This window comes from Drosophila tropicalis, unplaced genomic scaffold (genome assembly GCF_018151085.1).
Source record: "Drosophila tropicalis isolate 14030-0801.00 unplaced genomic scaffold, ASM1815108v1 contig_258, whole genome shotgun sequence".
NCBI classification, from domain to species: domain Eukaryota; kingdom Metazoa; phylum Arthropoda; class Insecta; order Diptera; family Drosophilidae; genus Drosophila; species Drosophila tropicalis.
The window spans coordinates 40476-55733 of record NW_027172710.1 but is presented as its reverse complement, the minus strand read 5'-3'; the positions used below and the strand labels follow the sequence as shown (position 1 = coordinate 55733).

The following is a 15258-nucleotide window of genomic DNA, read 5'->3' as shown; positions in this document are numbered from 1 at the left end:
GTTGCAGCTCCTGTGCTGCTGTTTGGTTGTTAGTGGTTGTGGAGTCCGACCACTAGTTGGGCGCCAATTAATATATTCCAGTCCTGTTGAGGGTGAAGATTAGGTTGAGAGGCGAACTGAGCCTCTTATTGCTGGCCTCGGGCTCAGACAATAAAACAAATTATTTTACGGCTAAGTGCCGGAGTAAATATTTATTTAAGCGACCTTTTGGAAGAGCGCTGTATTCAAAACTGATTTCTTAAAACATAGAATATTTCACTTAAGCTAAGCCAAAATTCGCATCACGCCACAATGTCATGGTCGGCAAGCCGACTCAGCAAACCTTTGGCGATAACGGAAACTCTTGCAGCAAAACAAAAGTGTCCGGTTACCGTCGCTGACCATTGCAGCTATAGCGCGCTGATACAATTTATGCAATGTCGCAATTGCGAGGGCTGCTACTTAACTTATAGAGCACGCGATAGCAAGGGTAGATTATAAACTGATAAAATATCCTATATTAAGTGTTAATTGTTAACTTGTATACTTTGTATGGTCGGAGATGCTTCGTTCTATGCGTTTCACACTTCTGACCAAAATTAATATACCCTTTTTGCAAGGGTATATAAATTACAAAAAAAAAAATAACGAAAAAAATATAGTCATTTGATTTAGCATTACATTCCTACACATATGCTGTCATAATAAGCACATGCAAAAAAATGTGGATAAAATTTTACAACCTAAAAGCATAAGCCACAACAAGAAAAATACAATTCTGACTACTGAAATTGAAAAAACCCATTTTCTATATGGTACAATATACCGTGTATAAAAAAACAGGTCTTGAATTTAGTTGTTTAAGGGCGAAGCTCTTACATTAATATTTCATAGCGCCTAAGTGTAATGCACAAAAGGTGGTCTTCGGTATTGTAGGCTTCGCCAGCTTTTTTCGCTTCATTTAGTTGGCAATGTAATTCCCAACTAGTTTTAGCGTTGAAGACATGGTATGGCTATTGCAATTCTGGAGTTCTTTAGCAAAGTCTGCTCATGATAGAACTTGGTAGTTCTTGAAATAGCTATACAGACAACCTGCTCACCTTTTTGTGTGTTACCTTTGAAATAATCTTCTTTTGTAAGATTGACCTCGAGCCGGTTTAAATTCAATTTAAATTTCAATAGGTCGCAATCTCTAACCAGCTTAGTAATAAATATTTTTAATTATTTATATTTATCTTTATAAGTAACCTACAAAAAAGGAACAAAATAAGAAAACATTTAAATTTATCGATCTAAATAATATTCTCATAGTTTTTACATACCCTGAACTATTAAAGTCTAATAATATTTTAAAATTAAAACCAATTAATAAAAAAGGAAGAAAAAAAGAAAGTGTGTCTACGGAAACGCGTTGGCGACGAAGGTACAAAGCAAAATGCAAAGCTGCAACACTCCCCAGCGCGGCATTAAGTCAGACAACTACCCATACTACGACTGCTGCTGAATCGGTTAAGGGTATTGTCCCCTCACAAAAAGTCGCCCATAATTGGGAAAAGGTTAAAGGACGTAAAGGCAAGCGTTGAAGATGGCCAAATTTGATGGTGCAACGCAGTGACCCTGCTAGTACGCAAAAGTACTAGCGGCAGTGCAGACCGACCCTGCCATGCTCACACACAATGAAGAAGTATGCGGAGTGCGTCGAACAGCAGCTGGCGATCTTCTCCTTTAGATAAACAAATATGTTGACGGCGGTACGCTAGCCTTTATAAGGCATTCCAGCAGGCGTTTGACGACGAATGACGGGCAAGCTCATCACTAAAAGGGTCACACTCGAAATCAGCGACATATCGTTCTATTCGAAGCCCGAGGTGGTTCTAAATTATTTATTTATCTATTTTATTTATTTTATTTATTTTATTTATTTTATTTATTTTATTTATTTTATTTATTTTATTTATTTTATTTATTTTATTTATTTTATTTATTTTATTTATTTTATTTATTTTATTTATTTTATTTATTTTATTTATTTTATTTATTTTATTTATTTTATTTATTTTATTTATTTTATTTATTTTATTTATTTTATTTTATTTATTTTATTTATTTTATTTATTTTATTTATTTTATTTATTTTAATTTTATTTATTTTATTTATTTTATTTATTTTATTTATTTTATTTATTTTATTTATTTTATTTATTTTATTTATTTTATTTATTTTATTTATTTTATTTATTTTATTTATTTTATTTATTTTATTTATTTTATTTATTTTATTTATTTTATTTATTTTATTTATTTTATTTATTTTATTTATTTTATTTATTTTAGTTATTTTATTTATTTTATTTATTTTATTTATTTTATTTATTTTATTTATTTTATTTATTTTATTTATTTTATTTATTTTATTTATTTTATTTATTTTATTTATTTTATTTATTTTATTTATTTTATTTATTTTATTTATTTTATTTATTTTATTTATTTTATTTATTTTATTTATTTTATTTATTTTATATATTTTATATATTTTATTTATTTTATTTATTTTATTTATTTTATTTATTTTATTTATTTTATTTATTTTATTTATTTTATTTATTTTATTTATTTTATTTATTTTATTTATTTTATTTATTTTATTTATTTTATTTATTTTATTTATTTTATTTATTTTATTTATTTTATTTATTTTATTTATTTTATTTATTTTATTTATTTTATTTATTTTATTTATTTTATTTATTTTATTTATTTTATTTATTTTATTTATTTTATTTATTTTATTTATTTTATTTATTTTATTTATTTTATTTATTTTATTTATTTTATTTATTTTATTTATTTTATTTATTTTATTTATTTTATTTATTTTATTTATTTTATTTATTTTATTTATTTTATTTGAGCCAGCTATGCCCCGATTCACAGCCAATGTGGTCAAGGATGAGTTGCAGCCACTCCGAGTCCAGAATATTTATAGTGATTTTGCTGTAGATCATTAAAAAGTATGGTGCGAAGAGAAGTGACAGAAATATGAGGAGAGATAAGGTGAAAAAGGTTGTTGAAAGATTGGCAAAGAACACGAAAAGGTTCGTGAAGAGAGTAGTTAGTCAGACATCTACTAAGGTGAATAGGAAAAAAGTTTCTGGTCCGACGTGAGGGAACACAAAAATATAGCGTATCTAGTAAATTGGTAGAAATGACTTCGCCGTTGACTCGTTTATGGAGAAAGAGAATGCAAAATACGAGCCTACGGTTGTAAAGTGAAGGAAGATTAATAAGAAGAAGTCTGTCAGAATAAGAAGGTAGGCGAAGACCCGGGTCCCAATTAAGACAGCGTATCGCGAACTAAAGAAATTAATTCTGTACCGATTCAATACTACGCTGGTGAACATCATATTGCGGGTTCCACACTGGCGAGCAATATTCTAGAGTAGGGCGAACTAACGAAGTGTATAAAACCTTTGTTACATACGGATCATCAAATTCTTTGGCCCAACGTCTAATGAAGCCAAGAAGACTGCATGCTCTATTGACAATTGAAGATATATGAATATTTAATTAAAGTTTTGGGTCAAACATAAGGGCTAAGTCTTTGAATGATGGTACACAATCTTACAGAACAGAATTAAAAGAGTAATGAGATAGGAACGGAGACAAACGACTGAAAGTCATAAAACAACACTTAGAGGCATTAAGGTGTAATTAATTCACGTGACACCAATCACAGAACGCATCGAGCACGCGTGAATGAGCCAAGGCCAAAGGCAAATCATTTATAAACAGGGTAAATAACAGTGGGCCCAGATGACTGCCTTGGGGGACACCTGACGTACCTCGAACAGTTTTAGAAATCGAGGAACGAAAAGACACCTTTTGGGTTCTGCCAATAAGATACGACTTTAACCAAGCCAATAGTTTCTGGGAAAAACCCATTATGTTAAGTTTCGTGAGAAGCATAGAATTATCAACCGTATCGAAAGCCTTACTGAAGTCAGAATAAATAACATCAGTTTGACACTTTTACGGAAGCCATGGTGTAGTCAATTCTAAAAGGTTGGTAAGCGACGAGCGACCTTTCATGAAGCGATGCTGACATGGACAAATAGTGGATCTGGATAGGTGTTGAAGGCAAGACTTTATTTTCTTAAACAGCTTAGGTATTGCGGAAAGTTCGGCAATGACACAGTAATTAGAAATATCCGATTTGTTGCCCTTTTTAAAAAGCGGAATAATAAAAGACTCCTTTCAAATGTCAGGAAAGCTACAAGTCTCACTCGATATAAAGAATAACCGAGATAAAGGCTTAAGAAGGGAAATCGAACACATTTTAAGGATGCAACTAGGAATATTATCAGGCCCGGGTATGAAGGAAAACTTCATAGAAGATAAGCTAGCGATAACACAGTCTTCGGTAATACTATAAAAAAAACATACAATTTAAGTGTGGGATTGTGAAGGGATAAAATGTGGAATGCGAATCAGTAGTAAAATAAGTCGACTAAAAGAAAGCCAACAGATCTGCAATATCTGAATCATTATTAGCTGTCTGGCAATTAAGTTTGCAGGTGGAAGGTAGTAAATTAGAGCGTCTTTTGGAATTAACAAAGTTGTAAAATCTTTTGAGGTTCTTATAAAATTCAATCTTACAGCGAACGAGATAATTGTTGTAGCATTGAGTATTTAAAAGACAAAATTGAGATTTGGCTATACAATAATTTGCATAGTCAAGTCGCGAACCAGTTTTTTTAAATCTTTTAAAATATCTCGATTTAATGTTAGAGAGTCTACGTGTGAACCAGACTGGCGCGCTGGAGACGGTAGAGACATTCACATAAGGAACGCAGTTATCAATTAAAGAATTAAGAGCAGAGTAAAAAAAATTCACTGCACAATCAATATCACAGCACTCAAATAGAAATGACCAATCAAAAGAGAAAATAAGGCTGTTAAGAAGATTGAAATTTGTTTTACGAAAACATCTACGACGGGAATTTGAGATGTTATTAAATGAACAAGTAACGGAATTGTAAGAAATAGTAACTTCAATGGTAAGGTGATAAGGATCTTCAGGTTTCACTAGTGGCTTTGTTTGTGATACAGGACTAACAGTGGGATCAGAGACAAAAACAAGATCAAGGATTCTTTTAGAAGAGTTAAGGAAAGAATTCAACTGATATAGTGGACATTCAAATAGGCTATCAAGAAAAACATGTTGAGATGAAGGAACGAAGAAAGATAGATTATCATCAACAAGCCAAAAAATATTAGGCTAGTTAAAATCACCTAAAACAATAAAAAAATCACTATTATTAAGACGACTAAAAATAGTTCGCAAAGCATCAGCATGGTATGCACCATGGGTCATGATATCAGAAGCTGGAGGAATATATGAACAAGAAATAAATAAGCTAAAGTTGGAACATGTAACTTCAACAAAATTAACTCAACACCTAAGGGCAGATCAATCGGCACAACACTTAAACACAGATTCGAGTTGACAGCAATGAGTACTCCATCGCCACGACGACCAACACGATCAAGCCTATAAGGAATAAAGTTATTAGAAAGAATTTCATTATTCAAAACGGAGGAGTTAAGCCAAGTTTTTGATAAAGCTAATGTGTCAGCCGAAAAGGTCTGGCTATCACAGAACAGTTTCGAGAGCTTGGAAAGAAGTCCTCTTACATTTTGATAATGAATGCAAAGACTAGACGTTATTAGTTTTTTGAGGCAGAAGAAAATTTAGGCAACGGACGGGAGCCCTTATTAGGCGCAAGCTCGTATACAACTAGGCTATCCGGCCAAAAATTAGGGTCAACCATAGCTGAAAAATAATCATTTGGTACTAGCGAGGCCTAGAAAACTTAAACTTTTGAATTGAAACCTTAGCAGGGCATATATTACCAATGTAAGCTGCCACAGACGACTCAGAAGTATCTGGAGCAAGCCTAGAGATAAATAATTCTTTGCGATGAGACAAGAAGATGGTGTGGGCGAAAGTAAAATGGGAGAAGATGTAAGAGAGAGTGCTGGCGAATGTTTATGAGGCAACTCAAGGGTACATTTCTTGAATGTACGCTAGAGTCACACTCGTTAGACAGCTGTTTGGACAGTTTGTTTAAAGAAAGAAACTTTAAACGAAGATAGAAAAATTTAAATATACAGCACAAAGATAATTATCGATAAAAAAAACAATACAAACAATTACAAATAAAACAAAGAGACAGCTGGAGGTCACAACAGAGAGTGCAAGAACAGTTATAACCCGAGCTTTGAGAAGCGGCCTTACAAAAGTGATTACGCACGAGAGAAGCTGAGCACAAGCACAAAGCAGAGAGAACAACAAAGCCACTAGCACTGATGGTATGATGGGGGCGATGAGCGGAGCTACTGCAAAAGCAATGACGAGAGAGAAAAATAAAAAAAAATATCAAAGATGCTAACATCGGCTATGCCGAAGTTTATATACCCTTGCAATCCTTGGTAATAATAATTTTACATGATCAAAATTTGTTTTCTGCAACTCCATTCATCAATATACAAACAAAACAATTTTACTCTCTATTTTACAATTTGTTCTTCTTCTTCCCTCATTCCCAAAGCAAAGCAACACACGCATATACAATATTATCACATATATAAATTTCATAGCATAATCGATTTTAATGAAAATGTTTCTTCTAGTTCTTCTATAGCTATATGATATAGTGGTCCGATCCTGATGATTTTCATACTTTATTTTTGCCGGGTAATAAAAACCCACGAAAAAAAATTTCAGCCCGATAGCTCTAAAGACGGCTGAGTAAAACGCATACGCACAGACGGACGGACAGACGGACAGAAGGACATGGCTATATCGACTCAGCTTCTCATGGTGATCAAGAATATATATACTTTATGGGGTCGGAAACGTCTCCTTCTGTGCGTTACAAACATCTAATCAATTTTATAATACCCTCTGCAAGGGTATAATAATTGTACCAAATACTAATCACGAAAAAGAAAAAAATGTTTAATTTGGCGAATTATGGAAATAAAACACAAGGGTGTCAAGCAAACAACACCAGCGAAAGCGTAAACAAACTAAGCACAATTAAAAATTGAGAGAAAACAATTAAAATTAATAAAAACTTAGGAGCTATGCAAACACACGACCGACACGTCAGAGAGAAAGAGCTTAATTAACGGAGGAAACTCTGCCAGAGGAATCGTTTCCAAAGATGCGGAAGGGATATAGGGGTACACAAACTGCAACAATACTGCCCAATGCCAACCTGGCATTAAAAATGATTGCTGCGTATTGGTCTTGCAGAATGCAGAATAAGAGCCAAAATAGAGCCAGATTCTACAAATGCTCGATTTTGGGCAGCCCATGTTTAAACTGTAAAGAGAGTGGTCACGCATGTAAAGACTGCAACGACGCTAAGTGTATCTTATGTAGTAGGCATCAAAAAGAACGCGGCACATAAGACTCTTAGAAGAAAATGCCCGTTGTATGTCAAGGCAACCAACAAGTGCAAAGATTAAGTTTCTGCAACTTAATCTGAATCATTGTAGATTTGCAGAGGACTTACTCGAGCTGCCTGTTATAAATCTTGACATCCACATAGCGCTTTTATCGGACGCGGCCTGGGTCCAAAACAGTAACATGGGCGCAGAATTATATAGTTGCGGCCATCCTCCGGCTACACCAGGGCGAAATGCAATGGCAAATACAAATTTTTAGCAGCTATTATTGACTTCTTAGCCACCGACGCTAGAAGTTCACCTCGAGCGATCATTGCCGGCGACTCTAACGCATGGACGATGGAGTGGGGTAGCGGCAGAAAGAATTCTGTTTGACTCCTTCGTCTACCTGAACGTGAGTCTACTAAAGATTGGCAGCACACAAACATTCAGCAGAGCGGGACGTAACTCAATAATTGACGTTCCTTTTGCTAGCACGAGCCTGGCCCGAAATGCGACATGGACATGCGACAGGAGTCTGCAACGTATATACGCACAGTGACCACAAAGCAATAATCTTCGAGTGTGGTGGTCAAACAACTCGCTTGGCCCGGCCTAATTTGTCGACCTGGTCGCAAGAATCTCTAAGCGAGGAGGCACTCTTATTCATGATGAACAACGCACCTCCTCCGCAATGATGCAGAAAATCAAGTAAAAAGCCTATGTTCCGCCATCCGCGAAGCCTGTGATGCGTCAATGCTTCGCAAAAACCAAAATTGAAGCAGACGTATACAAGTGTATTGGTGGAGCTTAGAAATTGCAGAACACCGAAAGGAATGCCACAAAGTCAGACCCAAGCAGCTGCGGGTCAGAGGGAGTCCCTCGTTCCGAAGGCTACTGGACATTTATAAGACGCGGCGTGCATTATATATATTATGACATACGAGTATGACTAGATAAGACTAGAATTACAATCACATACACAAAACACTTGTAAATTTTAACAAACCCAAATTATTTACAACGGCAGAACGTCAAGTGGCCGACTTCGCACATTGGGGCGTTTTGTCATTTTGCAAGCTTCTAGGCCTATAGAGCAATTAAAAAAATTCAAGCTTCAAAATGAATGTTTGCCAAGAGTGCTGTGTATCCGTATTGCTGTAAGAAGTCAGAAAATATGACATGGCATGTTTTTTCTTTTAAAAATTGAATGAAAAACTTTTTTTTTTTATTACTAATCAAATTTTTTTTATTATTTTAAGAGATATAACCTTTTGAAAGTTTTGATTTGATTTTTTAAAATAATTTTAAAAAATTTAAAAAAAATGTTCCGATGTTTTTTGGTTAGTTTTGTATATTTTTTATTGGTCAAAATAATTATTAATACTAATAAACTCAACCTTTCGAAATAATAGTTGCTACTTTCCAAATCCTTTCATGATAGCAAGTGTCTTATCGATGCAATAAGTTGGTCTGAAGAGGTTGCCATCATGATGAAAAGGTGTTCAGTGTAATTTTCCATGTTTTTACATTCCTGTACAATTACGGATCCCATTCGGATCTCCATTTTTAAGCACTGATGTTCTATTGTTCCTTTCCTATACCTACACCACTGTGGTAATTTTTATTTGCAAACACAAATCACCACCAAATTTAATTTCCTTGCAATTAAAAATTTAGTATAGCAGCCAACCTTTTAATGATCTCATCCTAACAACTGTCTTGTTTCACCCTATTTCGGGTCCTGCGAATCGAACTGCATCATTAGTTTTTTAAGTTATCACGATGGTTTCATACAAAATTTTTTGCGGAAGTTTTTCATCAAAGTTGCCATTTTTTCGAAAAGGATGTTTTTTTCATTTGCTTCTAACTTCTAAAATATTCGTTTTCTTTGAAAACTTTCTTTAGCAAAGTTTCTTAGAATTGAAAGAGCTACAAATGTTGGGAAGTTATCTAGCCTCTAAATCCGTCCGTTCCCGAGCATTGGGACAAAATGTAAAAAAAATCGAATCTTGACCAAATTTTTTTTATGTTTTTCTCGTATTTTGCTAAAATTGATATTATTCCATTTGAAGCTTGATAATTATATGAGAACTTATTTTGCTCAATGACAGCAGAAGAGACAACAGACCTATCTAATTTACGATTTATAATATAACCACATAATCAAATTGAATTTTTTTAGATATGTTAACGAAATTAAACGAACTGTAGTTCTTTAGTTTTTGAAAAATATTTATACAGTTGGTATAATCTGGTATCCCAATGACAAATGAAGCACATGTTTTTCGTATAACCCGCTTGCAAGCCAGTGAGTAGAGCAACAACTTTTAGGTCAGTATATATTTTCCATTGATGTTTTCTATACTGAACACAATCCAAAATTAGTTTCATTGAATCGAAAACCAATCGCCACTCCTTTAGTTTGTACGTGCAATTCATATGTTCCATTAACCCAACGATATTTTTGCAGTATGCAAACGTATTATTGCCGTTTATTTCGAAAAAGTCAAAGTCTCTTCCTATACCCGTACACTTTTACATCCTTAGACAAAATGTTAACAGATCGTAAATGATGTGCTAAAGAGTTCGCTTGCCTTTGTGACCATTTTAGTTGTCTTGCCATCGTATATAATCGAGCTTGGGATATCTAGAGTTGTTGACAAGTTTTATCGATTTGGGATGGATCATACGTTGAAAGTAACTCTTCAGGTTCGGTGACAAATGTTGGCGAATTATTCCTTTCTGTTGGGCTTTGACATCTTTGTAATTGTAATATACTCCGAATGAGGTACTGTGCCGATTGAACACTTTTATAGATTATAAAACTGTTCTTTAGTTTTGCGAGTTTATTCTGGCATGCGTAGCAGTTATCCGTATGATGCCATTGTGACTCTATCTAAATCATTGGAATGTCGAAACTCATTTTTGGGCGCATCCTTTTCGACCAATTTTGCAAATTGTTATTGCATTGTGGGCTCGTAAATTTTCCACACAATTAGCAAAATCCGGCAAAACTTGTGGGAGACTTGTTCGCAAGTCAAAATTACGATTAACATCTACGCTTACACGATCAGTAGAGGTAATATTTGCTCTCATAAGTACCCACCGATATCAGTAGAATAACGATAAAAGGCTTACGTAGTTAAAGCTCAATTCTGCAAATTGTTATTGCATTGTGTGCAGATATTGCTTGTTGCCCAATTTACGTCTCTAATCACTGGTAAATTAAAGTACTCCTCATAAATTGCTCCAGTTCCAGGAGATATTTTGCGTATACTCCTAGGGCTCGTAAATTTTCCACACCCGTAGCAAAATCCGGCAAAACTTGGGGAATCCTTTCAAACATTTTCTTTAATAATCGAAAACAGGTCTAAACGACCAGCGAAAATTAAAAATTTTTTTTTTGTAAGATAAAAATACTAAGCGTTTCTATTATTTTTTCCAACCGAAACACGTGGTAGTTCTACTAAAAAGCGTATAGAAGGAAAAGTTTCGGGAAGATCGGTATAAAAAGGAATGAAAATAACAGTACTACTATCCCACATTCTTAAACAGAGATTTTCAGGCCGAATAATTTCACCAACACTGAAAAAAATGATTTCAAAAGAAAAAAAGGTTGCCGTTTCTATTATTTCTTCCAACACTGTATGCTTACACGATCAGTAGAGGTAATAATTGCTCTTATATTACGTAGTTAAAGCTCATGGGAAATAAATATTTCTAATATCAAGGGCGTAACAGGTATTTAAGTTTGTAAGGGGTAACATATTTTTTCTCTTAACATAACTTTTATAATGCATTATCAAGTAAAGTAAGTACTGGAGTACTTTAAGTAAATTGATTTAAATGCACCCCTCCCCCGTGCTCAATCCAGGCTCAATCTGGATTGAGCCCTTGACAACTACTATTGTTGTCAAACAATTTATATGCAGTTATTATACCGACTGTATGAATATTTTTGAAACACTAAAGAACTACAGTTAGTTTTATTTTGCTAATATATCTAAAAAAATTCAATTTGATTATGTGGTTATATTATAAATCGTAAATTAGATAGGTCTGGTGTCTCTTCTGCTGTCATTGAGCAAAATAAGTTCCCATATAATTATCAAGCTTCAAATGGAATAATATCAATTTTAGCAAAATACGAGAAAGAAAACATAAAAAAAATTTGGTCAAGATTCGATTTTTTTTTACATTTTGTCCCAATGCTCGGGAACGGACGGATTTAGAGGCTAGATAACTTCCCAACATTTGTAGCTCTTTCAATTCTAAGAAACTTTGCTAAAGAAAGTTTTCAAAGAAAACGAATATTTTAGAAGTTAGAAGCAAATGGAAAAAACATCCTTTTCGAAAAAATGGCAACTTTGATGAAAAACTTCCGCAAAAAATTTTGTATGAAACCATCGTGATAACTTAAAAACTAATGATGCAGTTCGATTCGCAGGACCCGAAATAGGGTGAAACCATCGAATTTTGCCATGTCTTTTTTTCGACTATCACAGTGTTATTTTTAACAAATCTAATTTCTGTTTATTGGTTTTCTAATAACCTTTGTTGGTTTTTTTCTTTTCGTCCTCTCTCTCCCACCTTAATCTCATTTTTTTCTTTCTTGTTAATCACAAGCAACGCAATTTCTTTGAGTGCTTGCCCCACCCCTGAATAGTTTTATATAATGTTGGTTGGTTAAACCACAGTACATGTTAAGTGCGCCGGCTTTACATGAAGGGTAAAGGATCTTTTAGACCAAAAAAAAAATGGTCTCAAATGGGGATGTGAGTCATGCCGGATCGTGGAAGATGAAATGGAACTTTTCATGCGGCAAACAAAGGATAACCTGATGAGTCTGTCCGCCAGTTTTCTTAAACTGTCGCAAGAGTTTAAAGCTGTCGAGTCTCAGTTTAGTAGTTTAGTAAATTTTCATATTCTAGAGAAATTTCATCTTTTAAAATCAGCGTTCCGATGGAGGTCTCTGGCAGTGTCTGCAGTTCTAGCTTCTGGCCGAAAATCTTAATTGTGAAGGAGTCTATTCCTTCTTCACCTCTATCAAAAAACTAACAACTTCCTTCTATGTCGGCTATCAGAATGTCAGAGGCCTTAATACTAAACTTACTAAACTCTTTGTAGATAGTCCCTCTTTTGATTTTGACCTAATTGTCTTTACTGAGACTTGGTTAAAACTTGACGTTTTTGACGCCACAGTTCTAACCTCTAATTTCAATATTTTCAGACATGATCGTACTGATCGTAGGGGTGGTGGAGTTCTTATTTCTGTAGATTCCGCCCTATCATCGGGTCTGATAACAATACCTGTCTCAAATAGTATCGAATTTATATGCGTTAAGATATCTTTTACTCGTTTTTCCATTTTTGTTACCTGTTCTTACATTCCGCCCCAATCGGAATGGCCAACCTACTTACTACACTAAGAATCCATTAAATTTACACTTGAACTACTTTCTGACAGAGACTCTTTAATTGTCCTTGGGGACTTTAACCTGACCACTATAACTTGGTCAACACTTAATGGTAGCAAAACTTCGCTGACCTCTGGGTGTCACGATTTTATTGATAGTCTGCTTGAGCTTTCGTTGACCCAGCTGAATTCGATTTCTAAAACGTCTGGCAGATTTCTGAATCTGACTTTTACTTCTGATCCTAGTTTTTGTGAAGTATCTAGAACTAGTCCAGTGGTGTAAAGTAAAAGTAGACTTGCAGCATGAGTCTAATAATATGGCAGGGGTCTGTAAACCCTTGCAAAAATGGTATATTAATTTTTGGTCAGAAGTGTGCAACGCATATTGTTTATGAACGCGAGCAGAGAAGCTCGAATAGTCATGTCCGTCCGTCCGTCTGTCGTTTGAGCTGCAGAGTTGACATTTTGCCATTAGGCTTACATTAACTGCACATTTTGTATATTTCGGATCCGACCACTATATTATAAACCTCCCATACAAACGCCAAAATCTCGAACAGTGACTTTCCTCAATAACTTTATATATAAAGTCACTGTTCGTGACTTGACCGAAGCTATAACTTTAAACGCGATTTTTCAGGAAAATATTGAATAGTGCGCCGAAATATTTCATACAGCTTCAAATTACGGGGTATTATATCCAAAATTCATCCAAACCGGTGAAAATTTTAAATAAACATTTTTGCATTGGCATTGAAAATAAACAAATTTTTATAATCATGGAATGTGTTTTCGTTAGCATTAAAGCAAATCAATGCAGCAAGCAGCAATGAAAAAAAATAAGAACAAATTAAGAAAAATTTAAAAGGCAATGAAAATTTAAGGAATAATCAAAAAGAAATTGCGAAAATTTTAAATTTATATTTATTATACAATATACAAATTTTTGTATTGGTTCTGTTTTGTACTAATGATATAAAGGTGTTTGGTTCTGTTTTGTTCTATTAGTATAAAGGTGTTTGGATTTTTTGGCACACACAATAAAGTTTGGTAGTTAAGAAATTATGATTCCGCTGAAAAATACTCGAAATAAATTTATTTAATTTCTAACAAATTTTTTTTTTCCAGACGTTCCGTTTCCCAAGGCGTATCCTGGACTAACCCGCAAGATTTTAACACGTTTGTTCCGAGTTTTTGTTCATGTCTATATTCACCATTTTGACAGAATTGTTAGCATTGGTGCAGTAAGTAGTTATACTCCCACATAAATATGCGAATTTATGCTGCTACTTCATTGCTGTTGTCCCAGGTGGCTTAATGTTTGCTGGCAACACATTGCAGTTGCAATTTTTTATTTTTAATAATCAAGTGGCGTAAACTAATCGACAGCTAAGACTAGAATGAAATATGTAAGTCCTTTCCCAGACTTAGATATTTGTAAAGTAAAAAAAATTTTTTTGTTTTGTATTTTATTTTATTTGCGATCTATCCCCAAAGGAAATTTAGCAAATATTGTCTGTGTTGATCCAGACGGACGGACGTACAGACAGACATGTCTATATGAACTCGTCACGTCGTGCCATAATTTGTATAGTCGAATATGGTTCCTTATATGCGTTGCCCATTTTTTTTTTTTTTTTTTAATAGTTGTACAACGTATATATAACATCAGTTTGCTTTTGTTTCTTAAAGCCTTGAATAACAAAGGATGTAAACTGTAAAAGGTTAGTTGTGGTAGACCTATTCTTCCCAAACCCATGCTGGTATGGTGAAAAAAGAGATTTACATAAATGCTGTATTTGAGACGTCATAACTTTCTCAAACAGTTTATCGCTGACAATTTAGACATTCCTCTGTAATTAGTGGCGTCGGATTAATTGCCACATTTGTGAAGAGATAAAAAAACGAATCCTTCCATATAGTTGGAAACTCGGACAGTGTAACGGACAACTCATAAAACTTAAGTAAAGCACAAAGACTCCGCACAAAACCTCAGGACGCAAGCGGAAATATCGTCTGGGCCCCGTGAGTACTAACCCTGTGTACTCACGGGGCCCAGACGGTATTTCCGCTTGTTTTAGTTTTTAGCTACCGAACTTTCCGTGATGATAGGATTAAGAATGCAGTTTGCAGGATTTCGTTATAGGATGTGGATATATCTGACTAGAGTTGTACTTAGTTGATATGTACGTAGTCGAGAAGAAGTTAGCAAATAAATTAGAAATAGATTGATCAGAAGAGGCCGAAACATTATTAAAAACTGCAAACGATGGAAGGGAGATAGAATTTCGCGTTAAGTTAACGAAGCCATAGAACTCTTTAGGATTTTCGGAGAACTGCAACTTGCAACGTTGTAAGTAATTATTATAGCATTTAGAATTAGAAACAATAAAATTCGATAG

The 15258-nt window shown here is 34.1% G+C and overlaps 1 protein-coding gene across 6 annotated transcripts in view; it reads left to right on the top strand.

Moving 5' to 3' along the window:
* The window catches only part of Mob3 (MOB kinase activator 3), a 292093-nt gene extending 277907 nt beyond the window's left edge, over nt 1–14186 (top strand). For 2 of the 6 annotated variants that reach the window (XR_011031559.1, XM_068283949.1), the window contains exon 6: nt 13985–14084. Coding sequence is in view for 3 of the 6 variants with exons in the window: in XM_068283949.1 (XP_068140050.1) it covers nt 13985–14017 (33 nt within the window). In the remaining 3 variants the exon portion in view is untranslated. The other 4 variants (XM_068283951.1, XR_011031561.1, XR_011031560.1 and 1 more) reach the window with 4 other exon arrangements.
* Nucleotides 14187–15258: the final 1072 nt, after the last annotated feature.